The sequence below is a fragment of the Anser brachyrhynchus genome, assembly GCF_964034855.1.
Source record: "Anser brachyrhynchus genome assembly, chromosome: 31".
Classification (NCBI taxonomy): Eukaryota; Metazoa; Chordata; class Aves; order Anseriformes; family Anatidae; genus Anser; species Anser brachyrhynchus.
The window spans coordinates 555,312-582,929 of NC_137724.1; the positions used below are offsets into that span (position 1 = coordinate 555,312).

A 27,618-nucleotide genomic window follows, 5' to 3' on the forward strand; every position below is an offset into this window, starting at 1 on the left:
TCTGCCAGTTCCCTCAGGACCCTGGAATGCACCTGATTGGGTCCTATGGAGTTGTGCACCTTCAGGTTCCTCAAGTAGTTTCAAACCTGTTCTCTGTCTACTATGAGTGGACTTTACTCCCCCAGCCCCTGCCTTGACATTCTGTGACTGGAATGAGATGGTGAGACTGAGTCCAAAAAGTTGTTGAGTACCTCAGCCTTTTCCATGTCAGTTGTAGCCAGGTCCCCTATGCCACTCTTTATGGAGGCTACAATTTCTTTGCTGCCATATATATCTGCAGGAACTCTTTGTTACTCTTTGCATGCCTAGCCAAGTTTCTCTCTATCTGTGCCTTGGCTTTCCTGATCAATACACCCCTGGGCCGTACCCCTATAATCGTCCAAGCTTGTATGTCCCCGCCTCCACTGCCTTTGCTTTTCCTTTCTGTGCTTTCGTTTTATTAAGCGGTCCTGACTCAGCCATGCTGGTCTCCTGCTTCCCTTGCCTGATTTCTTCACTGCCCCAGGGAACATGGGCAGTGTACTCAGGATACCCCTTCTGTTCCAGAGATGCTAGTAGGGAGGCCAGATCTCGTACAGGAAGGAATAACCAATTGCTACAAATATCTACAGGAAAAGACACACTCTGGGAACCGTGCAGAGAAGGGGAAGCAGGTTCTTGTGGATGGTACAAGGTTCCTTGTGGTAAATTTCTCAATGCTCACTCCTCTCCTGTAACTCATGGTTCCTCAGACATTAGATGTGGGAGTTCAGTGTCAGAGACATCATCGAGTACAGGACCGCCAGCACCCGATCTGATGATGAGAAGCAGCTGGAGCATACCTTTCAGGGAGGAAAGAATGAGCTGCTGGCAAACAGGCAGTCTATGGACAAGTGAGGGAGACATAGAGAAAAAGCTTGGTGTTGACTGCAGGCTTCTGCACTGAAGACATCCTTTTATAATGAATAGAAGAAACAGAGGAGGCCACCTGCCATGCGACAATAGGCACATTTACATAAGGCCTCTGATTCAGTCTGACTGGGTTCCTGTCCCTGCAGAAATGAAATGAATTCAAGCACTTGTGTACAACCATGGTTATAAATGACAGAATGCCCCAAAGCACAACATTTGTCTGAGATCAATCAAAGATCATCTGTGGAGAGAGACAGGCATTTTATTTCTTCTTAACTACCACCAGTAGGATCAGTTTCTTCAGTGCCCCTTTGATCTCCTGGTTCCTCATGCTATGGATGAGGGGGTTAATAGCTGGAGACACAACTGAGTACAAAACTGTCACCACCAGATCCAAGGATGGGAAAGAGATGGAGGGGGGCTTCAGGTAGGCAAACATGACAGTGCTGAGAAACAGGGAGACCACAGCCAGGTGAGGGAGGCATGTGGAAAAGGCTTTGTGCCGGCCCTGCTCTGAGGGCATCCTTAGCACAGCCCTGAAGATCTGCACATAAGACAGTACAAGGAAAACAAAGCAAGCAAAGAGTAAACATGCTGTAACCACAATAAGCCCAGCCTCTCTGAGGTAGGCATCTGTGCAGAAAAGCTTGAGGATCTGGGGAATTTCACTGAAGAACTGGTCCACAGCATTGCCATGACAGAGTGCGAGTGAAAATATATTGGCAGTGTGCACCATGGCATTGAGAAAGCCACTGCCCCAGGCAGCTGCTGCCATTTTGACACAAGTTCTACCACCTGTGAGTGTCCTGTAGTGCAGTGGTTTGTAGATGGCAGCATAGCGGTCATAGGCCATGACAGTGAGAAGAAAATACTCTCCTGAAATCAAAAAAACTAGCAGAAAGACCTGTGCAGCACATCCCGAATAGGAGATGGTCCTGGTTTCCCACAAGGACTTGGCAATAGCTTTGGGGACAGTGGTGGAAATGGAGCCCAAGTCAAAGAGGGAGAGGTTGAGGAGGAAGAAGTACATGGGGGTGTGGAGGCGGTGGTCACAGGCTACGGCTGTGATGATGAAGCCATTGCCCAGGAGGGCAGCCAGGTAGATGCCCAGGAAGAGCCCGAAGTGCAGGAGCTGCAGCTCACGTGTGTCTGCAAATGCCAGGAGGAGGAACTCGTTGGGGAAGCTGCTGTTGGACATTTTCTGCCTGTGGGCCCTGATGACTGTCCCAAGAGGAAAAGACAAGGAAGAGTTAGGACAGATTTCTCTACACAAAACCAAAGCCATTTCTCATAGACGCTCCCCAACAGCATGTCCACCCTTTGTATTTCTTGTCAAGACCTTGCCGCAGTTCCCTGCCTGGAGTTATGCTTTCTGCTGCCTGAGTATGCCAAGAGAAGCAGGGCCTCTGTCCATAGACTCTCAAAGTGTTGGTTGTGCTCTGCTGTATCTAGGAACAGGGCGGTTGCAGGGGCCAGACCTCGTATTCAGGATCTCCCAGGTGACATCCTTCTGAATATAGAGGGGCTTGTCATCATCTGCACCCCAATTCTAGGACAGTTGGCTGCAGAAAGGAGTTTTAGACCTGTGTTTGTATTTTGGACTGCCCTCCCCAGCCCCACCTTCTCTCTCCTCTCCCCCCCCTCCCCCCAGTCATCTCCCCTGGGGAGTTTGCTTTGAAGGCAGAGATCCTGATCATTTCTGGGGCACTCATGCTCAACACCTGTGAGTCCTGAGATGCAAAGGATTTACAGTGGCTCAGTGCAGGCTGGGGCAAGTTGGTGTGTCCATTGGTGTTGTTCCCATCTGTCCTGTGCTTGCTCCTTCTTGATATGGAGGGGGATTACAGTCCTGTGTCCCCCTGAGAAGAAACCAAAGACCTCTGAGAGCAGAGGCATCCACTGCAGATGACTGAGTGCCTCACCCTGCCTCCAGCAAGGTCTCAGCACCCCACTGCTAGCCAAAAAGTTCCTTTTACCACCCCAACAGCCTTTTCCTGCCCATAGCATTTCAACACTTCTCCATCAGCTAAAGCAGAGCTGCTATGGGAGGGATTGCAGTCTGGAGGGCAGCTCACAACTTGGAAGGACATCTCAAGGACTCAGTCAGGTGTCCTAATGAAGATATATCTGGTGAAGGGAAAGTAAGGTCTTTTCCCACCCCCACTATCTGCATTGCCAGAGTCCCACAGGTTAGAGGAATGCTGGGACACCACAGCCCCATGGACACATCCGTTCGATGGTAGCCGCAAGGTTAGTGCCTGACTCTGCAGCTGAACCTGCCATCCCCCGAGGGTCCGACAACAATACCAAGAGCAGCACAGGCAGGTGGAGAAATAAGAAGAAACACAGTGATGGTGTAGGGGAGAGGGGCAAGAAGAGGGAAAGCTGGGCACTCAGTCGAGGCTTCCCCTTTCCTAGCTGGACTGGGGAGGCGAGGTGAGGGGGTTTGCTCAGGGGAAGGGATCTGCACTGCATGACACAGCAGGAGGTGCCCATACTGCCCTGACACAGGATTTTGCTTAAATATTTCTTTTTGGTGCCTGCCTTTGTTTTCACTGCTTGGAGCTGTCCCTGCTGGGAACTGTTTCTCTGTCCCCAAGTCTGTGCCCTGCCATGGCTCACAGACCCCATGCCCTGTGCTGTGTGCTCACCTCTGCCCTGCAGACACCTCCAGGGGCAGGGAGCAGCCCAGGGGCATCGCCACCTGTTGTGGTTTAGCCCTGCAGGCAGCTCAGCACCATGCAGCCGTTCGGTGTCAGTTCCCCACAGTGGGATGGGAGAAAGAATCTGAAAAAACAAACAAACAAAAAAAAAAAAAGAAAAAAAACATGAGGGTCAAGATCGGGACATTTTAAGAGGAAAGTAAAGGGGGAAAAAAATCACAAGGAAAAGGACACACAGAGAAGTGATAGACAGAGGAATTGCACATGACCAGCTGATGCCCAGCCAGTCCCTGAGCAACGGTAACACCCGAAAGAACCCCTCTGGTTTTAGTGCCGATCTTGATGGGATATGGTATGGAATATCCCTTTGTCCAGTTTAGGTCACCTATCCTCGCTCTGTCCCCTCACATCATCTTCATCAGAAGATGAAAAGTCCTTGATTCAGTGTAAGCAGTGCTCAGTAGTGTGTTACCAGCATTATTCTCATCCTAAATCCAAAGCACAGCACTATAACAGCTACTGGGAAGGAAACTAACTCTATCCAAGCCAAGATCAGGACACTATGTTTGCAGGCACCTCACACAATCCCAGATGAAACCAGAAGGGTGATGCTGTTCCTATCTGAAGGCTGATGGTTGCTGAGGTTCCTCTTAAACCTCACGGTGACACTTTAGGAATCTGAGACCTTCCTCTAAACCTGGCATCTGTATTTGCATTCCCATCAGCATGAACAAGAAAAATGCTAAAAAGAAAGCTACAGAAAGGCACAGACTTAAGCATCTTCTTTGATCACGTTAATGAAGAGTCTTCTCCAGAGATGTCTAGGCTGTACTGTGGAGCTGTGAGCAGTCTGCCCCAGGCAGCAGCCTACCACAAGCAGCAGTGGGGGGGGGGGGGGGGGGGGGGGGGGGGGGGGAAGAAGATGGGGGGCAGGCTGAGTTCTGAGCCTGGCAGGCGGCAGAGGCCCTGCCCTGGCACACAGTCCCTGGGGCACAGCAGGGACCCTGCTCTGCACCACAGCCCTGGCCGCCCCTGCCTGCACCCCGGCTGCACAGCCTGCAGCTGACCCCATGAGAAGGAACCCTCATGTCCTGTCCCTCTGAAAGCTTTGGCAGATAATACCTGCTCTGGAGTTTGTCATTCTTCTGTTATCCAAAAAAACTCCAGAGTCCTGAGTCCTCCTGAAAGATCCCAGAGGCTGTGGGATTTGCCAGCAAATCTGGAGATGGCACCAGGAAAAAGAGCTGTGTTGCCCTGCAGCCAGAGACTTACCCTGTTCAGGGCTGGGAAGATTTCTCCCGCGGTGAGCTCTCGGCAGCCCCCCTCCACACTGCCTTTAACATCTCCCTCCCTTCTCGCAGCCGCCCTTGTCCCCTGCAGGCAGTGTCCCCAGCCCTGCTGCGCTGTGCAGAGGAGCTGCTCGTGGGCAGAGCTGTCTCTCTGTAGCACTGCCCGCTTGCCAGGAGCTCCCCTTGGGCCCAGGAGCCCGGCCCAGCTCAGCAGCACAGCTCCAGCCCAAGGTTTCACCGTGTTTTTAATTCTTGTCTCCCTTGAGGTGTCCCTGGGGCTCCAGGGCTGACAGCTCCTGCAAGGCAACAGTCACTTTTGCAGAACATGCTTTAACGTCAACTGAAATAATGAAGTCAACTGAAATAATCACCAAATGTCCCTCTTGAAACAATGGAGAGAGATGGAGTACAGAATTATGGTTAATCCTATGAGAGTTTGATTGTTACTGAGAGGTGCAAACGTTCTCTCTGGAAAACTCTGTTCATGGCCAATAACAAATAGGACACACAGGCAGGGATGAGGAGGGGTTAGCTACCCTTGTGTGGGGCACTGATCCATCTGAGGCATCTCATACCGATCTGGTAACCCTTGATCCATGTGATGATCCTTGTGTGATGATGCTCCTCTCACACACCCCACAAACCCACAGGAGCTTGTTCAGTTGGTTCAGTTCAGTGTGGCCTCTATGTGAGTGAGCAGCTGGAGTGCATGGAGCTCTGCCTGGGGACGAACAAGGATCTGACAGCAAGCTGATGTGTCAGGAGTAAAGGGAGTGTAGAGACAGGGGACATTATAGTGGGAGTCTGCTGCAGGCCACCTGATCAGGAAGACCAGCAGGTGAGGCCCTCTATAAACAGATAGAAGCAGCCTCACATTCAAAAGCCCTGGTCCTCAGGGGGGACTTCAGCCACCCTGGTATCTGTTGGAGGGACAGCACAGCAGGGCAGAGGCAATCCAGGAAGGTCCTGTTATGCATTAATGATAACTTCCTTCTCCCATTGATAGCGGAGAAAAGTGTTATGCTGGACCTCGTTCCCAGCAACAAGGAGGGGCTGGTGGGGAATGTGAAGCTCGAGGGCAGCCTGGGCTGCAGTGACCGTGAAATGGTGCAGTTTAGGATCCTAAGTGCAGCAACGAGGGAGCAGAGCAATCACACTGCCCTGGACTTCAGGAGAGCAGACTTTGGCCTCTTGGGGCATCTCCTTTGTAGAGTACCATGGGACAAAGTCCTTCAGGGAAAAGGGGCCAAGGAAGAGAAAGCTGTTTAGTCTTCAAGGATCACCTCTTCCAAGCTGTGGTAGTTTTACTTGGGTGGGCAGCTGAGCTCCACCACAACCGCTCTATCACTCCCCCTTCCTCAAAGGGAAAGGGGGAGAAAATATGATGCAAAGGGCTCAAGAGTTGATATAAGGACAGGGAGATCGCTCAAAACTATTGTGATGGGCAAAACAGACTCAGAGTAGGGAGATAGATAGTAAAATTTATTGCCTATTACTAGCAAGTTAGAGAAGTGAGAAACAAAGTAAAGAAACCCCAAAACCCCTTCTCCCATCCACCCTCTTCCACCTCCTCCCCCCGCGCAGCACAGGGGAACAGGGGAATGGGGTCTGTGGTCAGTCTATAGCGCTTCGTTTCTGACCTTCTCGGTCTCTCTCTTCCCCTGCTCCAACGTGGGGTCCCTCCCATGGGATGCCATCCTTCCCGAACTGATCCTGCGTGGGCTTCCCACAGGCAGCAGCTCTTCAAGAACTGCTCCAGGTATGGCTCCGTACGATGGGGTCCATCCCTCAAGACCACACTGCTCCAACCTGGGTCCACCCCAGGCAGCAGCTCCTGCCAGGTCACCTGCTCCTGCGTGGGCTCCTCTCCATGGGCTACAGCTCCGGCCCAGAATCTGCTCTGGTGGGGGTCTTCCACAGGCTGCAGCCTCCTTCAGTGCAGGTCCACCTGCTCCACCATGGTCTCCTCCATGGGCTGCAGCATGGAACCCTGCTCCACCATGGTACACCATGGGCTGCAGGGGGACAACCTGCTTCACCATAGTCCTCACCACAGGCCATAAGGGAACTTCTGCTCCGGCGCCTGGAGCACCTCCTCCCCATCCTTCTGCATTGACCTTGGTGTCTGCAAGGCTGTTTCTCCCTCATCTCTCAGCTGCTGTTCCCCAGCAGGTCCGTCCGTCTGTCCGTCCATCCTTCCTTCCTTCCTTCCTCCCTTCCTTCTTTCCTTCCTTCCCTCCGTCCTTCCCTCCACCTTCCCTCCCTCCCTCCCTCCCTCCCTCCCTCCCTCCTTCCTTCCTTCCTTCCTTCCTTCCTTCCTTCCTTCCTTCCTTCCTTCCTTCCTTCCTCCCTCCCTCCACCTCTCCCCCTCTCCCTCCCTCCCTCCCTCCTTCCTTCCTTCCTTCCTTCCTTTATTCTTTTCTTTCTTTATTCCTTTTCTTAAATCTGCTCTCACAGAGACACAAACAACGTCGCTTATTTGCTCAGGTCTGCCCAGCAGCAGGCCCCTTACCTAACATGAGGCAGCTTCTGGATTCTTCTCACAGGTGCCACTCCTATGGCCCCCTGCTACCCAAAGCTTGCCACGTAAACCCACTACACAGTGTGCATCCCAACAAAGAAGAAGTCAGAGAAAAAGGCCAGGAGGCAGGCATACACAAACAAGAAGCTCCTGCACAAAGTCGTGTAGAAAAAGGAGGCCTACAGAGGGTGGATGCAAGGACAGATAGCCTGGGAGGAATACAGAGAAACAGTCTGAACAGCCAGGGATCAGGTTAGCTAAAACCCTGTTAGAATTAAATTTGACCAGGAGCAACAAGAGCAACTAGAAAGGCGTCTTTAGTTACATTGGTTATAAAAGGAAGACTTAGTGAAATTGTGGGCCCTCTCCAGAAGAAAAGAGGAGACCTTGTTACCTGGGATATGGAGAAGGCTGAGGTACTCAATGACTTTTTTGCCTCAGTTTTCACTGGCAAGAGCTCTAGCCACACTGCTCAAGTCCCAGAATACAAAGGCAGGGACTAGAAGAATGATGAAATGCCTGCTGTAGGAGCAGCAACAATAGCCCTTGATAATTCTGAATATCCTTTGGATATTCACATCAGCATGTTCCTCTTGCTACATCTCCTGAATGTGTTTCTGGCTTTGTTTGATGTTAAACAACTATTGAAGAATACCACCCAGGGGTCTGCACCGAGGCACGACAGGTAGGAGTTGCAGGGCACGTGGGACAGTATGGGCAAGTACCTAGGACACTGGGCACCTCCAATGTTTTGGAACTGCACCCCAGGAAAAGTGCAACATCCTGCAAAACTAGCAAAATATTTGGAAAAAGTAGGCTGTCATCCTTCCGATTCTAGAGAGACATGAATCACTGCAATGGGTTGCAGCCTGACCCATGCCTACCGAGCCACACTGAGCCGTAATGCAAAGGCTGGTATCAGTCACCCCTACATCGAAGATGAAACAATGGATGTGAAAGTGAGCCCAGTTAGTAAGGGAAGAAACTCCAGCTAAGAAGGGGAAGGAGGAAGAAGAAGATGAGGCAGATTATTCCAAAGCAGGGCCATCACAGGAACTGGAGGAGGAAGATATCAGAAAAGTGGCAGTAACCACACAATCCCTATCCTCAGCTGAGATGTGAGATATGTGAATGTCCAGGCTATGCCATCCCATCCTATTCACAGGCTGTCATCTGCATGGTATTTCTCCTTGAGCTGGACCCCACCCTTCCCACCTCATTCCTTTGCCAAGAAACACCCAGTGGGCTGCAACAGCTCACTGCTTTGGAAACTCCCTAATACATATTCCTCCAGGGTCACTGTCCATGGTGGGGATCGAGAAAAGCCCTTTTCCTCTTCTTCCTCCCATCTGGCTGTCTCATCTGGAGAAAATCTCAGCTGATGAGCTACAGGCCTCAGAAAAATTTTGTTTCTCTGTGAAACTCCAGAGAAATATCCTCATCAGTCAAAGAGTTCACCCAGCAAAGATCTATGTAGCTTGTGTTTGCTTAAAATTGAGAAGCAAACAGTCCTAAAATTGTTGATTCACATGTGTTGCATGTGAATCAGGGAAATCCCAATCTCAGTGTAGATTGAGGGATGAATGGATTGAGAACATCTCTGCAGAGAAGCACTTGGGAATATTGGTGGATGAAAAATATGATCTGGCAGTATGGCAACAGCATACTGAGATGCATGAAAGAAGTGGACAGGAGGTCAAGTGTAGTGATTCTCCTGCTTAACTCTAGTTTCATGAGACCCCACCTGCAATACTGCATCCAGTGCTGAGGTGCCCAGTGCAAGAAAGACATAGACCTGTTAGAGGGGACCCAAAAGAGGACCGCGAAAATGAAAAGAGGACTGAAAAAGCTCTCCTAGAAAGGAAAGCAGGGGTCGGTACTAACAGGACAATGGAAATGGTGATGATTTAAGTGGGGTATAAGGAATAAACATTTTTGGATGAGAGTAGAGAGACACTGCAACAAGTTTCTGATAGAAGGAGTGGATGACCCGTCACTGAAAGTGTACAAAGTCAGGTTGCAAGGGGCTTTCAGCAACCTGATGTAGTGAAAGAGATTTTTACCCATGGCAGGGGGATTGGATTAGATGATCACTGAGTCCCTTTCAACGCTGAACATCCAATGCTTGTATGATTCTTCAATTTGATGATTCTGTGATCTAGCTGCTGCTTTAACCTTCAAGGAGGTAAAAGATTCCCCTTTCTTTATGTGCCCTGTTTCTTTAGGCAACTTCTGAGCTGTGTTTTTACATAACCTACGGAAAAAAATCCTGATTATCCCTCAAAGGAGGTTAGCATCATTGGATACAGCCTGGACTTAGCATACACCTGAGCAGTGTGTTTTATTGCTTATTAACCTTTATTATACTTTATTTTTGTTTGCTTGCACTTAAGAGTCATTATTCTGTATCTGTGTGCAGCCGTTTCTCTAAGGAGGGAGTTGGTGCAAGGGATCTACAAGGTGCAACTGCAGACTTGAGTGAAGTCTGATGTCAGGAGAAGTGATGCAAGTCCTGGTGGGGCAATGACAGAAATAGTGGGGTTGGAAGATGAGGAGCAAAGATGTCCATAAAGGGTCAAGCTTCTCCTACCTGTCCAGACCTCCTTAAGAGACACTCAGGGATTTTGCTGTGTCTTAATAAACCCCAAAGTATAGCTTCTGCAAAGTCCAACAATGTCAGCTCCTGAGAGGAGACTGATGAGTTAATTGGAGGCCATGATTACAGGTAGGCCAAGGCACTTTGTAGGTTGCTCTGAGACTGAGAAAATCCTGGCTTTGTTTCATCAACCAGAAAGGCCAAACCCTGATGCCAGTTCTGGGCAGAGAGCTCCTGTCCCTCCCATGAGGCTCCAGGCTCTTCCTCAGGCAGTGGGGTGTGGGTTATGCAGTGCCAAGTGAAAGACAATGGTGTGACACCTCCTGGCCTCCCTCAGGAGGTGCAAAGAGGTGATGAGGCCCCATTGCTAATAGGACAACATGTCTCCTCCTAGGCCTTGGTGCCAGAGAGAACGAACATAGCCAAGGGGACAAGACCTTGGTATTCCTGGCTAAGTCTATCCTTGCCAGTGCCCTTGTCCATCTCCACCACTGGCTGCCCTATGATGTCCCATACCCATCCCTGTTTCCCTGCAGGCTGAAAACATGCATCTTGCTTTCCTACCTTGCTCTCAGCTTAGCATTTCTGTGCCTTCATTGATGTCTGTATCCTCTCCAGCTGTGCCCTGAAACATAGTGTCATAGAGTGATAACATATTACCTCCAGGGAAATTCTGACACTAAAGCATTACCCTTTCAGTGATATATCTTCCCTCTCATGCCCTGTCTCCACCATCCAAGCCTCAATTTCTAGAAAGTTTTCTCTCACACTCAGTTTCCCATGACCAAGGAAAGTTCCAACATCTCAGAAACTGTCCTTCACACAGACATCTACACCCATCAGCCTTCCTGTGACCAGTCATCTCTTCAGACAGAAGGAACCTCACCAGGGTCTTCCAAGCCATGTGGCCTTCCTGCTGGCCTTTCAGCTCCTCAGATAGACACAACCAAGCCACGTGCTTGCTCCCAGTCCCTTGCCCAGCCATGCTCCTACTGATGTCCTATCAGCTCCAGAGGCAGAAGTGACCTCATAGTCATCACCACTGCCAGACACTTCAGTTTGGTTATTAAAGTCCAGGAATGAGGGATTCAGGGCTTAGTTGTTCAGATTTGGATTTAGGGAATAGATAGTGCCTTCCCAGGTTAGGGATTGGGCAGAGATTTAGGGAGAGGCTTTGGTTTTCTGCTTTGGGAACCCATTCAGTGTTTAGGGTATGGGCTGGATTTTTGGTTATGGTTTTATTTCTGCCTGGGTGAGGGCTAGGGTTAAGACAATTTAATGCTAGGAATTAAGGGCTGTGGACTACAGTGAGCAATGGGGTAAAAAACACTAAGTGGTTATGTCTAAGTGGTTATGGGCTTTGTCTTCAGGGTAAAGTTTGAGGTTGGTGATTACTACAGAGGATTCATTTCAGGATGAGAGATAGCACTTAAGGGTAGGCCTAGGATTTATGGTTACTTGTTAGAAATATTACCAGTATCCAACATGAATTTATTCCGACTAAATGTTGCAGCAGCAGCAGCCTTACCTGAATCCCTCCTAACTCTTCAAAATCTTTCCTTTCTGTTAGCCAAGTCCCTCTTATCTCTCCCAAATCTCCCACCTTTATTCACCCAGCTTTCCCCTGGCCTCCCCTAATTTGTCACCGTGCTGGGGGCAGCTTTCTGATGGCCTTTATGACCTCAGAGGCTCTGACTCCCTGCTGTTGGCCAGCCAGGTTCTGGGACAGAAGTGACCTCACAGCCAGCAGCCACAGGGCTACAAGGAGCTGTTGTGCTCAGGAGGCCTCTTTCCAGCCCACCCAGGAGCAGTGGGTGCAGGGGATGCCCTACACAATCCCTCAGGTACTCTGCCTGCCAACCAGCTCATGCTTAAGAAGGCCTCCCACATGTCCAGACTCATGTTTCCTCATGCAGCATTTAGAGAGCAAGGGCCCAGCCCAACCCCTGCTCTGCCAGTCCTCCCTGCCTCTCCCAGGAGGCCAGCCCAGCCCAGACCCTCCCCAGCTCTCCACACCTCCCTGTCCTCTCCCCAACCCAGCCCAGCCGAGCAGAGCAGAGCAGCCCAGGCTGGGCTGGCCTCGAAGCAGCAAATGGAGAAGGGGAGGTCAGTGGCAGTGTCCCTGCTGCTGCCATCTGCAGGAGATCCCATACCCTTCCAAGGTGCAATCTTTTTAAAATACAATAGAGAAAATTTACTTGAAATCTAAAGAAGGAAATCTTCACTATGAGGTTGGTCAGGCACTGGAAAAGGTTCTTCAGAGAAGTAGAACCCCGCTTCCCCAGCAGTGTTCAAGGCCAGGGTGGATGGGACCGTGAGGAACCTGGTCTTGTGGAATGTGCCTCTGACCATGGCAGCGGGGCTGGAACAAGAAGGTCTTTAAGGTCCCCTCCAACCCAAGCCATTCCGTAGTTCTATGAGAGTGGAGGCACAAAATTGGTTGTGTAGCTTGTATAGACAAAGGAATTTCTATTTCTGTGAAAAAGTTTCCTCCCCCTGAAAAACAACAAGTGCTCGGAAGAGATGGAATGCAGCCTGCATCATTTGTGGGTGTCTGGTCTCACAATGGGACAAGAAAAGATGATTCTCATGCCAAACTCTTCTTTTGAATTAAGGGAAAAGACACCACTGGAAGTAAGAGTCCATCCCCAGCTCAGAGAAGAAAAATCAGTGACTGCTTCAGTCTGTTTCAAAGCCAATTCCCTTGGAGGCCCAGGGACTTCTTAAGGGCTCCCTGTGCTGCTGAGCTGGGCTGGGCTCCTGGGCCCAAGGGGAGCTCCTGGCAAGCGGGCAGCACTGCAGAGAGACAGCTCTGCCCAGGAGCAGCTCCTCTGCACAGCGCAGCAGGGCTGGGGGCACTGTGTGCAGGGGACAAGGGCAGCTGAGAGAAGGGAGGGAGATGTTAAAGGCAGTGTGGAGGGGGGCTGCTGAGAGCTCACTGCGGGAGAAATCTTCCCAGCCCTGAACAGGGTAAGTCTCTGGCTGCAGGGCAATACAGCTGTTGTTCCTGGTGCCATCTCCAGATTTGCTGGCAAATCCCATAGCCTATGGGAGCTTTCAGGAGGACTCTCAGAGTTTCTTTGGAGAAGAGAATGACAAGGTTCAGAGCAGGGATTACCTGCCCAAGCTCTCAGAGGGACAGGACATGAGACTTCATTCTTGCAGGGCCGGCTGCAGGCCGTGCAGCCGGGGTGCAGGCAGGGGTGGCCAGGGCTGTGGTGCAGATCAGGGTCCCTGCTGTGCCCCAGGGGCTGTGTGCCGGGGCAGGGCCTCTGCCGCCTGCCAGGCTCAGCACTCAGCCTGCCCGGGGAGCAGCCCAGGGCGCTGTGGGGAGAAGCTGTGGGTGGAAGGAGCCCCCCCCCCCCCATCAGGACAGGGCAGGGTCCTGCTGATGCCCAGAGGCTGCTGCCTGGGGCAGGCTGCTCACAGCTCCAGAGCACTCCCAAGGTGTCTCAGAATGGACTCCACAAGAGAAATGCCAGAGCAAGGGATTCTTGAAGAGAAGCATTCTGTGCTTTGAGATTTCTCCTCTTGCTTTACTGGGTGGCAGACGACGAAGGGAGTTTATTTTTCCATTATGATAAAGACACTGAGTCCCCCGTTCTTGTTACCTTCTGTTAGGTTAGAGCTGCTCCTTAGACTCTGAACTTGGGGAGTTGTCCCTTAAATATGTCCTGGGACAGGAGGTGTCTGCAAGGCAGAACTGAGTACACAGCTGGTGGGACAGAGTCTGTGAGCAATGGCAGGGAGGAGATGTGGGGACAGGGAAGCAGCTGCCAGCAGGGCCAGTACCTGGCAGCAGAGACCTGGGCAGGGAGGGAGAGGGAGCTGCTGCCCGGAACACCAAGGGAGGGGGGATTCAGGCACTCCCTGGCAGGCCTGCAGTGCAGGCACCTTCTCTGCAGCAACCCCCTGCTCTCCTCTGACACCCAGCACAGCCTCTGCCCTCAGGGGCTTTAGGGCATGAGCCACCTCCTCCTCAGCTGGACCTCCAGAAGAGAGGAGCCTGTGTCCTGCAAGGTGATACACAACGAGGAGGCTGAGTCCCTGCCCTGCAGTGTCATGTCCATAGCTGAAATGCAAGCTCAGAGAGTGGTGATTTCGGTGAGAGAAGGAGTGGGTTTTACTCAGAGAAGTTTCTCTAACTTTTCTCTCTTTTTTTTCTCAACGGACCGGTCCCAGAGACAGCAAATGTCCAACAGCAGCTTCCCCAACGAGTTCCTCCTACTGGCATTCGCAGACACCCGCGAGCTGCAGCTCCTGCACTTCGGGCTCTTCCTGGCCATCTACCTGGCTGCCCTCCTGGGCAACGGCCTCATCCTCACAGCCGTAGCCTGCGACCACCGCCTCCACACCCCCATGTACTTCTTCCTCCTCAACCTCGCCCTCCTCGACCTGGGCTCCATCTCTACCACTGTCCCCAAAGCCATGGCCAGTTCCCTCTGGGACACCAGGGCCATTTCCTATGCAGGTTGTGCTACCCAGGTCTTCATGTTTCTTGTGTTTGTAGCAGCAGAGTTTTATCTTCTCACCATCATGGCCTATGACCGCTACATTGCCATCTGCAAACCCCTGCACTATGGGACAATAATGGACAGCAGAACTTGTGTCAACATGGCAGCAGCTGCCTGGGGCTGTACTTTTCTCAACGCTGTGCTGCACACTGCCAATACCTTTTCCCTCCCCCTCTGCCAAGGCAATGCCCTGGACCAGTTCTTCTGTGAAATTCCCCAGATCCTCAAGCTCTCCTGCTCAGATGACTACCTCAGAGAAGCTGGGTTTCTTGTTGTTAGCTTCTCTTTTGTATCTGGGTGTTTTGCTTTCATTCTTTTCTCCTATGTGCAGATCTTCAGGGCTGTGTTGAGGATCCCCTCTAAGCAGGGCCGGCACAAAGCCTTTTCCACATGCTTCCCTCACCTGGTCGTGGTCTCCTTGTTTCTCAGCACTGGCTTATTTGCCTACCTAAAACCTCCATCCATGTCCTCCTCCTCCCTCAATCTTTTGCTGGCAGTTCAGTACTCGGTGGTGCCTCCAGCAGTGAATCCCCTCATCTACAGCATGAGGAACCAGGAGCTGAAGAATGCAGTGTGGAAAGTGATGACTGGACATTTTTCTGAAGCAATAAACTGCCCATCTTTTACATACTGCTCATAATGTAACATTACAGCTTCAGACCCAATATATTTGGTGCTTTTTAATTTTTATGTTTTAAATTTCATTTCCGTTATTCATGATAGAATAAGAAATGTATTTGTTCATCCTCTTCCATTTCAGTATCTAGCTGTCTATTGTGACATAGGAACCTGGTGTGAAGGAGCCAGGCTCTCTGTGTATTTAAATAATAGAAAGGACCTGGCAATGACTTGCTTGCCTGAGATCCTCCCTCAGAGACCTGTGGTGGAGCTGCAGGGGCACTTGGCTGTGTGAAGAGGTGGAGGGAAAAAGAATCCTGGCACAGCAGCAATGTCAGGGAGTCCCAGGGCTTGGTCTGTCTGGAAGTGCTTTCCTTCACCACCCATGCTCTCCTACGGAACCCTTGTGTTGCTGTGAGGTCTGATTGCTCTTGTCGCTTGCTCACCATGCTGCTGTGTGGCAGTCCTGTGTCCACAGGCAGGGACAGGCCAGGGGCACTTCTCTAACACAGCTGGCTCTGTACCAGCATCTCCAGCATAAAAGGGGATGTGCTGAGGGCAGTGTCTGAAGGCTCAGCTCTTCTCCCAAAGCTGCTCTCATGGATATTGTAAAGGGATGGACTCAAAGGAGGCTTCTTGCTTTGTTTGTTTCTCTTCCATGAGTCTCTGACTCTGAAGAAGGCTGGCTATTTGTGCGCACCCTCCATGGCCAAAGAACCACTTGTGTGGGAGGCAGTCAGTGGCAGTGCTCCCCACCAGCTGGCTCTGCCTTCCCAGCCTGACCAGCACGGCCCTGCAGAGTGCCCCCATGGCCCCACGCACCACAGCCCCCTCGCTCTGCAGAGCAGCACCGCCAGCTCGGGGGCTGTGGGCAACATGGGCAGGGTCTGCAGGAATGGCTGCTCAGGCCAGCCCAGACGTGATGGGCTGGGGCAAGACTGTGTGGGACATGGGGTGTCCCAGGAGCAGAGCAGGGCGCTGTGTGTGTGCAGTGCTGCCTGAGGATCCCAGGGCCAGCAGTGTTTTAGTGTGCTGTGCTGGGAAGCAGGGCTGTCCTAGGGAGCTGCAGGATGCCCAGGGGTGGGGAGTCTCCTGCAGATGGCAGGAGCAGAGACACTGCCTTTGACCTCCACTTCTCCATTTTCTGCTTTAGGGCCAGCCCAGCCTCAGTTCCTCTGTTGGGCTGGGCTGGGCTTGGCTGGGCTGGACAGAGGAGAGGGAGGTGTGGAGAGCTGGGGAGGGTCTGGACTGGGCTGGCCTCCTGGGAGAGGCTGGGGGGAACCACAGTGCAGTCTGGGCTGGGCCCTTGTTCACTGGATATGGATATGACCAATGGCAAATAACATGACTTTCACACTAATTCCTTCTCTGCAGAGCTCTCAACACTCTCCTACAACATATATTAAGTTCTTGATTTAATTTTCCACACAGCAGTGGCCATTTCCTTCAGGATGCCCTGGACTTGCTAAAGGCTGCATGGGGAACATGACTCCGGATGTGTGGGAGGCCTTCTGAAGCATGAGCTGGTTGGCAGGCGGACTACCTGAGGGATTGTCCAGGGCATCCCCTGTGCCCGGTGCTCCTGGGGGGGCTGGGAAGAGGCCTCCTGAGCACAACAGCTCCTTATGGTCCTGTGGATGCTGGCTGTGAGGTCACTTCTGTCCCAGCACCTGGCTGGCCAACAGCAGGGAGGCAGAGCCTCTGAGGTCATAAAGGCCATCAGAAAGCTGCCCCCAACAGGGTGACATGTTACAGGAGGCCAGGGGGAAGCTGGAAGAATAAAGGTGGGAGATCTGGGGGAGGGAAGAGGGGTTTGGCTAACAGAAAAGAAAGATTTGGAAGAGGTAAGAGGGGTTCAGTTAAGGCTGATGCTGCTAAAAGACTCACTGGAAAAATATTTGTTTTATTTCCTGGCAATATTTCTAACCAGCAACCTGAAAACCTGGTGCTACCCTAAATGCTATCCCTTACACTCAAAGGAATCCACTGCTCTCATCCCCAACCTCAAATCCTACTTTGAAGTCCAGCCCACACCACATCAGCACATTCCATTTTTAACTCATTGCTCTCGATAATCCATATCCCTTAATCCCTAGCATTAAACTGCCAGCCTTAACACCAACCCTCGTCCCATAACAAACCATATAATAAATGCCTAACCAGAAATCTATCTCATACCCTAAACACTGACTGGGTACTCAAAGCAGAACACCAAAGCCTCCCTATAAGACTCTGCCCAATCCCTAAACATGGAATGCAAGATCTAATCCCTAAACTCTGTCTTGAATACCTAATCCTCAAATCCCTCATTCCTGCACTCTTATCACAAAACTCAAGTTGCCTGGCCCCATGAGGCTGAGAAGGGCTTGAGAGTTTCTGTAGCAATTGCTTGGTCTTGGTAGAGGCAGGTAAGGTGACATGGACCTGGTCAGGTCATAGGGCTCAAGGAGGAAATGGGTGGTCAGCTGTGGTCAGCTGTGCCTCAGGATCTCAGGAGGCAGCAGGAGGCCCATGGCTGTGCAAATGGGTGTCAGGGCACTTCTGCCTGAGGACCTGATAGGCCACCTTCAGGCACATGGATGGTCAATGAGGATACCATTTTTGCTCTCATAAGCAACTGAGGAACTGCTGACATGCAGCTAGTGTAAATCTTTATTTCAAGGTCATTCCTACTCTACTCCACTTGCCGAGGTGATCGGCTCTGGGGCAGACGCGTTCTGCAGTGGAGCGGGGGATAGGGACAGGCAGGGCTTTTTTTCCAGCATCGAGGCCACTTGAGGGAGCCGCCAGGACCCGGCAGCCCTCGTGAGGGAGGCTGACGAGGCGTAGGCAGAGCCAGCAGCACCTCCTCCCCGGCCATTCAAAAGCAGCCCCTAGGGAGCGCGAGCGACCAGGAGCGCAGCGAACAGGGCAGGCAAACAGGGCGTGATGCATCAGAAAGGCGGGGCGCAGCAGTTTGCATGGCAGTTCGTGCAGGCAGGGTGAGCAGGGGGGTCAGAGATGTCAGAACGTTCCCCCCCCCACCCATACGAACAACTCCTCTAACGGCTGTCGACCACTAGCTGGGCTGCAATGGTCTACACCAGGCAGACTGCTCTCTCTAGAAAGTCTGTAACCACCCAGACTGACTGCCTGCCCAAAAATGCGGCAGTTCAGGTCTCTGGGTGCAGGGAGTGTCTGAGCCTGTTGCTGCCATCTGAAGGAGGCAGAGGGACTGTGTGTGTGAGGTGCGAGCAGGTGGATGACCTGGTCCGCCTGGTGGCAGAGCTCAGGGAGGAGGTGGAGAGGTTGAGGGCTATCAGGGAGTGTGAGCGGGAGATAGACTGGTGGAGTGACTCCCTGCAGGGCCTGAAGGAGAGGTACTGGGGTGAGACACCCGAAATGGGGGTGGACCCCCTTCCCTGTCAGGCAGAGGGAGGGGACCTAGGAGTTAAGGAGGAATGGAGACAGGCCCCTGCTCGACCTCGCAGGCGACGCCCCCCCCCCACCCCCACCTTCCCAGCTGTGTGTACACAACAGGTTTGAGGCCCTAGAGCTTGAGAGACTGGCGGGTGAAGATGAGGTAGAAAGTCTACCCAGGAGGATACCTAGGGCGAGGAGGTCGACTCCACGCCTCAAGACTGCCTCCACCAAGAAGGATAGAAGGGTAATCATTGTAGGCGACTCCCTTCTCCGGGGGACAGAGGGCCCTATTTGTCAGCCTGACCCTACCCATAGGGAGGTCTGCTGCCTCCCTGGGGCCAGGGTCAGGGATGTTGCCAGAAAGCTTCCCAACCTGGTTCGCCCCTCTGACTACTATCCACTTTTGATAGTCCAAACTGGCAGTGATAATATTGAAGAGAGAAGCCTGAAGGCTATCAAACAGGACTTTAGGGGACTGGGACGGTTAGTGGATGGAGCGGGAGTACAGGTGGTGTTTTCGTCCATCCCTATAGTAGCAGGTAGATTAGCAGTTACAGAGTGGACACAGAAAGCTCACCTGATTAACGCTTGGCTCAGAGGCTGGTGCCAACACAGAACTTTTGGCTTTTTTGACCATGGGGCGCTTTACTCGGCACCCGGCCTGAAATGTAAGTGCACAGGATCCATGTCCAAGGCTTATACATGAACTCCTCATCCTGGTGGTGATCAAGGAAGAGGAGGACACTTTGTCAGCACCGTGCAAGGCAGTGCACAGCAGTAGTCCCAGTCCATGTCTTTTCTACCTCCTGCAGCCACTGCAATGGGCGACAGTCACCTAGAAGGCTTATGCCATGCTCTTCTGATCCATGCAGAGGTTTCAGATACCCAGAAATATCAGAAATGGCCTCAGAAACCAATGTCCAGGTTATCCCATCTATTTTTATTCACAGTTTCTTATCCACATGCTATCTCTCCTCCAGCTGGACTCCACTCTTCCCACATTATTCCTTTGCTAAGGAACCCCCAGTGCATCAGCTGCATCATCTCAGTACTTTGGAACCTTGGTTGTACATGTTACACGTGGGCCATGTCCATGGTGGAGATGGAGAGAAGTTCCTTTCTACTTCATGTCTCCCACTTGGCTGTCTCATGTGGAGAAATCTCAGCTGATGAGCTAGAGGCCTCAGAAAAATTTTGTCTCTCCATAAACCTCCAGAGAAATATCTTCATCTGTCCAAGTGTTCATCCAGCAATGATCCTGTGTTTTGTGTTTGCTAGAAGTTGAGAATCAGACAGCCCTTAAAATTGTTATCTCCAGTGAGCTAAAGCAGCCCTGTGTTTCAGTTCTTCTCTGCTCTGTGTTGAGGAAGGATTTATCCAGCTGGCATTGAGCAAACCAGGTTCTTTGCAAGGAAGCCTCAGAGAGGTGATTCCCCCTCCATTCTGCTCTCATCAGACCCCACTTGCCTTGCTGCATCCAATTGTGGGGCCCCCAGTGCAAGAAAGGTATAGACCAGTTAGAGGGGCTACAGTACAGGGCAATGATAAGAGGGAAGAAATAACTCTCCTACAAAGAAAGTCTGAGAGTGTTGCGGTTGTTCAACATGGAGAAGAGAAGGCTCCAGAGAGACCTTATTATTTTCAGTATTTCAAGGGAGCTTATGAGAAAGAAAAACTTTTATTTTATTTATTATTATTATTATTATTTTATTTTATTTTATTTTATTTTATTTTATTATTTTATTTTATTTTATTTATTTTATTTTATTTTATTTTATTTATCAGGGTCTGTAGTGACAGAACAAGGGGTCATGATTTTGAACTGAAAGGGCGTAGATATAGGTTAGATATAAGGAAGAAAGATCTTAGGATGAGAGTAGTGCAGCACTGGAAGAGGTTTCCCAGAGAAGTTGTGGCTGCCTCATCTCTGGAAGTGTTCAAAGTTGGGATGGAACGGCCTTTCAGCGGCCTTATGTGTTGAGAGATGCCCCTGACCATAGGAGGGGCATTGTACTAGATGATCCTAGAGTCCTTTTCAAGCCTAAATCGTTCCTAGATTGTATCATTCATTGATTCTAAGATTCTATGTCTCTATCACAATATGATCTAGTTGCTGCTTTAAGCCTCAAGGAGTTCATAGCTTTTACTTCCTTTATGTATTCTAACGCTGTCTTTGGACAACTCCTGAACTATGTTTTTACAGAGTCTTTCATGTCTACTGACTGAAAAAAATGTTGATGAGACCATCCCTTGTGGGAGGTGAGCCTCATTACATACAACCTAGAGCTAGCATGCAATTGATCAGTGTGCTTCATTGATTAATGAGCTTCATCATACTTTATTTTAGTTTGTTTGCAGTTAAGAATCATTGTTCTCTACCTCTGCACAGCCTGTTCTCTAAGGAAAGCAGGAGGAAGTTGGGACAAAGGAGCTACAAGGTGCAACTGCAGACTTCAGTGGAGAAATCTGATGTCAGGAGAAGTGATACAAGTCCGAGGAGATCAATGAGAGAAATGGTGAGAGCTTGGGAGGTGAGGAGCAAGGTTGTCTGTACAGTGTCAAACTTCTCCTACCTGTCCAGACCTCCTTAAGAGACTCTTAGGCCTCTCTGTATCTCAATAAGCCCCAAGGTGTAGTTGCTGACAACTTTATCAACTTCATCTCCTGAGAGGAGACTGATGAAATCTCTCAGAAAGCCAAAGTCAGAAGCCAAACCCCAAAGTTCTTCAAAGTACTGATTGGTCCCACTGAAGGCTATTACTGACAAAGCCCCATGGACTCCTTAGGGCAGGTAGTTGGGGCCCAGATTACAGGTAGGCCAAGGCCCTGTGCAGGTAGCTCTGAGGCTGAGAAAATCCAGGCTTTGTTTCATCAAGCAGAAAGACCAAGCCTTGCTTGCAGCTCTGGGCAGAGAGGTCCTGCCCCTCATGTGAAGCTCCAGACTCTTCCTCGGTCGGTGGGATGTGTGGTATGCAGTGCCAAGTGAAAGACAGTGGTATGAAACCTCCTGGCCTCTGTCAGGAAGTGCGAAGAGGAGACGAACCCCAATTGCTAAGAGGACAACGTCTCCTCCCAGGCCCTGGTGGCAGAGAGACCTGCCATAGTCAAGGGGACAAGACTGTTGTTTTCTTGGCTAACTCTCGCCTTGCCAGTACCATTGTCCATCTCTACCACTGGCTGTCCTATGATGTCCCACACCTGTTCCCATTTCCCTTCAGGATACAAACACCCATCTTGCTTTCCTACCGTGGTCCAACCTTGGCGTTTCCATAGCTTCATTGATATCTCTTCCTCCCTAGTTTTTCTCTCACATGCTGTGTCCAACTACCAAGAAAAGCTCCATCATCTTTCAGACTATCCTTCAGAAAAGGCATGCTAAATCATCCTTCTTGTTTCCTGTTATCTGACTAGACAGAAGGAACCTCACCATGATCTTCCAAGCCACGTGGCCTTCCTGCTGGCCTTTCAGCTCTTCAGAAAGACACAACCAAGCCACATGCCTGCTGCTCTCCAGTCATGTACTCAGGCACAAGAGACTTGAAAACCCACAGCCAAGGCAGCTTCTGCATGGGCCTTTCAGGTACTTGGGCAGAGGGCATCACACAAGAACCATGCCAGCCAGCTGCCTTCTGCTGGCCTGTGAGAGACGCTGGCAGATGTGAGCCTAAAAGGCCACCTGCCAGCCAGGAGGCAAGGGTTGACCTGGCAGATACTTCACAGAATGGGACCTCCCAGTCCCTTGCCCAGCCATGCTCCTGTTGCTGGCCTTTCAGCTCCAGAGGCAGAAGTTACCTCGCAGTCCCCACCAAAGCCAACTGCTTCCTGCTTGATTCAAACTTTCTAAGGCACAGGCGACACCTTATAAGAACGTACCTACAAGTTGTCCTCCTTGACGCCCAACACCCACAAAATAAAAGCAAAGTCGTTGTCATCCTACAAGGCCATGCATCTCCTGATGGCCTTTCAGCTTCTCTGATGGGCAGGAGAGAGCGTTGTGCAACTTCTGTTAGGCACTAGAGTAGCTATGATGTTGAAATAAAGATTTACACTTGCAGCGTGCCAGTGGCTCATCAGTTCCTTATGACAGCTAAAATGCCACCCTCATAGACTGGCCATGTGCCTGGAGGTGGCCTATCAAACCCTCAGGCAGAAGTGCCCTGACACCCACCTGCACAGCCATGGGCCTCCTGCTGCCTTCTGAGATCCTGAGGAACAGCTGACCTCAGCAGAGAATCCCCACCCATCTCTTCCTTGAGCCCTATGGCCTGACCAGATCCATGTCACCCCACCTGCCTCCTCCAAGACCAAGTCATTGCTGCAGGACGTCTCAAGCGCTGCCCAGAATCACGCAGACAAACCGCTTCAGTTTTGTGGTGTGTAGGAATGAGGGATTTGAGAATTAGGTATTCAGGTTAAATTCTAGGGATTGGATCTTCCTTCCATGTTTTGGGATTGGGCAGAGTCTTAGAGAGAGGCTTTGGTGTTCTGCTTTTAATACCCAGTCAGAGTTTAGGGTATGGGCTAGATTTTTGGTTAGGGTTTTATTATGTGCTTTGTTACTGAATGAGTGTTAGTGTTAAAGCTGACAAATTAATGCTATGGATTAAGGACTAGGGATTACCGAGAGCAATAGGTTAAGACTAATGGTAACAGGTTATGTGTCTGGGATTTGACTTCAGGGTAGGATTTGAATTTAGGGATTACAGCAATGGATTCCTTCCAGGTTGAGGGATGGCATTAAGAGTAACACCAGGTTTAAAGGTTCCTGGTTAGAAATATTACCAGTGGTCTAACATGAATGTTCTCCCAGTGAGTGTTGCACCAGCAGCAGCATTACCTGAACCCCTCCTAACTCTTCAAAATCTTTCCTTTCTGTTAGACAAACCCCTCTTCTCTCCCCCAGAATTCTCAGCTTTATTCTCCCAGCTTTCCCTTGGCCTCCCCAAATGTGTCACCCTCTTGGGGGCAGCTTTCTGATGGCCTTTATGACCTCAGAGGCTCTGACTCCCTGCTGTTGGACAGCCAGGTGCTGGGACAGAAGTGACCTCACAGCCAGCATCCACAGGACTACAAGGAGCTGTTGTGCTCAGGAGGCCTCTTCCCATCCCTGCCCCAGGAGCATTGGGTGCAGGGGACGCCCTGCACAATCCCTCAGGTACTCTGCCTGCCAACCAGCTCAGGCATCAGAAGACCTCCCACACATCCTGACTCACGTTTCCCCATGAAGACTTTAGAAACTCCAGGTCACACTGAAGGAAATGTGTGGAAAAGAACTATGCAAATATTTTAGGAAAACTTTGAGAACTCTGCGGAGAAGGAGTTAGCATAATAGTAATGAACACTAGTATTGCTTTATTCATCTGGTTTCCCAAAGGACCATAGTGCCAAAAAGAAGTGACCTGGAAACTCTGTTCCACCTGACATGATGGCAACCTTAGGGAATAGTTTATGGCACTTGGACTTCCTCAGGTTCATCTCACTGCACCAATACTATGGTCACTCTCATATGGACAAGGTAAAGACGGACTCCTGATTCAGTAATTTAGTGTCCATACCTAGAGAAAGAAACCACCTGTGTGAGCTGGGGCGAGAGCCTAGTTCTGCGAACGGTGGTTGCAAGGGGCTGATCTAGGGCCATTGCCCTGGGGCAGCATCTGCCAAGGCGTCCAGAGAAGAAGGGCCCAGCCCAGCCCCTGCTCTGCTGGTCCTCCCTGTCTCTCCCAGGAGGCCAGCCCAGCTCAGCCCCTCCCCAGCTCTCCATACTTCCCTCTCCTTTCCCCAGCCCAGCCCAGCAGTGCAGCCCAGGCTGGACAGGTCCCAAAGCAGCAAATGGAGGAGTGGAGGTCAGTGGCAGTGTCTCTCCTTCTACCGTCTGCAAGAGATTTCCCTCCCCCAGGCAGCCTGCAGCCCCCCACGCCAGCCCCACTCCCCAGCACAGCACAGCACAACACTGCTGGCCCTGGGGCTCCTCAGGCAGCACCACCGCACACACACAGCGCCCTGCTCTGCTCCTGGGACACCCCATGTCCCACACAGCCTTGCCCCAGCCCACCACGTCTGGGCTGGCCTGAGCAGCCATTCCTGCAGTCTCTGCCCGTGCTGCCCACAGCTCCTGAGCTGGCGGCGCTGCTCTGCGGAGTGAGGGGGCTGTGGTTAGCGGGGCCATGGGGGCACTCTGCAGGGCCTTGCTGGTCAGGCTGGGAAGGCAGAGCCAGCTGGTGGGGGGCACTGCCACTGACTGCCTCCCACACAAGTGGTTATTTGGCCGTGGAGCGTGAGCACAGATAGCCGGCCTTCTTCAGAGTCAGAGACTCATGAAATAGTCTGAGCTGGAAGGGACCCACAAGGATCATCAAGTCCAACTCATTTCCAATGTCAGGAGAAGTTTTGGGGTGATTCACTTGATCCAGACTATGAAATTTCACTGATTGAATAACTAGTAATTTTCCCAACGCCTTTCCCATTTCCTGGTGTTGCAGAGCTCTGCTTTGCCTGTGGAATGCAAATAATGATCATATTTCTCTCTGGACTACCTTACCATCAGTAAAAGAAGTAAAAGTAAAGATGGAAGGAAAACATAATGGAAATATCTCGGTCTGTAATGAGTTGCATTATCAGTGATATGCAGATGACAGTAACTATATTGCTTCTGAAAAACACGCAGACATCACTTTCCACACTGCATCCTTCAGCACCTCATTCCTCATGCTGTAGATGAGGGGGTTCACTGATGGAGTCAACACTGAGTACAGAACTGCCAGCAAAAGATTCAGGGAGGAGGAGGACATGGAGGGGGGGTCTCAAGTAGGCAAATGTGCCAGTGCTGATGTACAGGGAGACTATGGCAAGGTGAGGGAGGCACGTGGAAAAGGCTTTGTGCCGTCCGGGCTCAGAGGATATCCTCAGCACAGCCCTAAAGATCTGCGTGTAGGAGTACAGAATGAAAAGAAAACACACTAAAAGTGAACATGCAGTAAAAACAATAAGCCCAGCTTCTCTGAGGTAGGCATCTGAGCAGGAGAGCTTGAGGATCTGGGGAATTTCACAGAAGAACTGGTCCAGGGCATTGCCTTGGCAGAGGGGGAGGGAAAATGTATTGGCAGTGTGCAGCACAGCATGGAGAAACCCACTACCCCAGGCAGCTGCTGCCATGTTGACACAGGTTTTGCCACTTATGATGGTCCTGTAGTGCAGGGGTTTGCAGATGGCAATGTAGCGGTCATAGGCCATGATGGTGAGAAGGTAAAACTCTGCTAGAATAAAGACAGCAAACATAAAGACCTGGGCAGCACAACTGAAGAAAGAAATGGTCTTGGTGTCCCACAGGGAATTGGCCATGGCTTTGGGGAGTGTGATGGAGATGCAGCCGATGTCAAGGAGGGCAAGGTTGAGGAGGAAGAAGTACATGGGGGTGTGGAGGCGGTGGTCGCAGGCTATAGCTGTGAGGATGAGGCCGTTGCCCAGGAGGGCAGCCAGGTAGATGCCCAGGAAGAGCCCGAAGTGCAGGAGCTGCAGCTCGCGTGTGTCTGCAAATGCCAGGAGGAGGAACTCTGTGGGGAAGCTGCTGCTGAACATTTGCTGTCTCAGGGCATGGTTGGCTGTTCATGGGGGAATAGACGGTGACAAGTTAGAGAGACTTTTCTGAGCAAAATCTAAACCATATTTCACAGAAACCTCCTCACCAAGACTGCATCCTCGCTGCATCTTCATCTGAAGAAGACTTGCTCCTGCCTGGAGCTCTGGGTTTCTTTGCCTAAGGGTGCCACAGAGACCATGCAGATCCTCTGTAGACTCAGCAGGAGTCAGTACTGCCATACAGTATATGGTAAAGAGCACCAGGGATGAATCCCAGGCGTCCACTGGCCAGAGGCATCTCCCTATTTAAAGGTGCTGAGAGGGAGTTCCAACAATCCCACAAGAAACAATGAAGGTGGTGTTGGTGCTGTCTGTAGGCTAAAGAGCGTGGAATGAGTTTGTGAGGTTCCTCAAAGACCTACAGGTCTCTTTCAGTGTAATGCTCTTTGAGCTTCAGTCTCTTCTACAATCCTGACAAAACCATTATCATCCCGACTGCCCTCGAAAAGCAGGAAGATTAAAGCAGAGACCTCAGAGACTGCCTTCCCTTCAGGCACAGGAGGTGTTGTTCTTGCCTTTCAGGAATCTCCCACAAAGATGCCCTGGGGGTGCTGTGGAGCTCTGAGCAGCCTGCCCCAGGCAGTAGCATCTGGGCACCAGCAGGACCCTGCCCTGCCTTGCCCTGCTGGGGGGCTCCTTCCACCTGCAGCTTCTCCCCGCATCTCCATGGGAAGCTCCCCGGGCAGGCTGAGTGCTGAGCCTGGCAGGCGGCAGAGGCCCTGCCCCGGCACACAGCCCCTGGGGCACAGCAGGGACCCTGCTCTGCACCACAGCCCTGGCCATCCCTGCCTGCACCCCGGCTGCACAGCCTGCAGCCAGCCTCGTGAGAAGGAACCCTCATGTCCTGTCCCTCTGAGAGCTTTGCCGGGTAATCCCTGCTCTGAAGGTTTTCACTCGTCTCTTATACAAAGAAACTCTGAGGGTTCTTCTGAAAAATCCCTACAGGCTGCAGGATTTGTCAGCAAATCTGGAGATGGCACCAGGAACAACAGCTGTGCTGCCCTGCAGCCAGACACTTACCCTGTTCAGGGCTGGGAAGATTTCTCCCGCAGTGAGCTCTCAGCAGCCCCCCTCCACACTGCCTTTAACATCTCCCTCCCTTCTCTCAGCCGCCCTTGTCCCCTGCAGGCAGTGCCCCCAGCCCTGCTGCGCTGTGCAGAGGAGCTGCTCCTGGGCAGAGCTGTCTCTCTGCAGCGCTGCACGCTTGCCAGGAGCTCCCCTTGGGCCCAGGAGCCCAGCCCAGCTCAGCAGCACAGGGAGTTCTTCAGAAGTCCCTGGACCTCCAGGGGAATCGGCTTTGAAACGGACTGAAGCAACCACTAATGTTCCTTCCCTCCACTGGCGAAGGAAACTCATTTCCAGCACTGTCGTTACTCATATCAGGAAAAGTATGATGTCCAGAAATCACCTTTCCATGTCCTGGTTTTAAGCAGAACACTCACACAAGGACAGGAAGGGATCTGCCTTCCCCCTGATGAGGGAAGTTTTT

At 51.4% G+C, this 27,618-nt stretch overlaps 3 protein-coding genes, 1 long non-coding RNA gene and 1 pseudogene across 5 annotated transcripts in view; 2 read left to right on the plus strand and 3 right to left on the minus strand.

The window, feature by feature from the left end:
* The window catches only part of LOC308184368, a 342,195-nt gene that overhangs the window by 1,893 nt on the left and 312,684 nt on the right, over nt 1-27,618 (minus strand). The gene's annotated exons all lie outside the window — the stretch shown is intronic.
* On the minus strand, nt 1,154-2,525 carry LOC308184381 (olfactory receptor 14I1-like; the record flags this gene model as incomplete). The annotated part of the gene is made up of 2 exons (XM_080571439.1): nt 1,796-2,525; nt 1,154-1,435 (listed from the first exon to the last, which is right to left on the minus strand). The coding sequence occupies exons 1-2, from the start codon at nt 2,174-2,176 to the stop codon at nt 1,154-1,156; spliced, it is 663 nt and encodes a 220-aa protein (XP_080427565.1). The 5' UTR covers nt 2,177-2,525.
* The window catches only part of LOC308184342 (olfactory receptor 14A16-like), a 30,502-nt gene continuing 15,020 nt past the window's right edge, over nt 12,137-27,618 (plus strand). The window contains exon 1 of the mRNA XM_080571397.1: nt 12,137-12,934. The gene's annotated coding sequence lies outside the window, so the exon portion shown is untranslated. The remainder of the gene's footprint in view (nt 12,935-27,618) is intronic.
* LOC308184382 (olfactory receptor 14A16-like) lies at nt 14,152-15,114 on the plus strand (the record flags this gene model as incomplete). Its single annotated transcript, XM_080571440.1, has 1 exon — nt 14,152-15,114. One exon carries the CDS (start codon nt 14,152-14,154, stop codon nt 15,112-15,114), a length of 963 nt encoding a protein of 320 aa, XP_080427566.1.
* Nucleotides 25,133-27,403, minus strand: LOC308184384 (olfactory receptor 14C36-like; annotated as a pseudogene). Its single transcript has one exon. The product of its transcript is annotated as an olfactory receptor 14C36-like (transcript).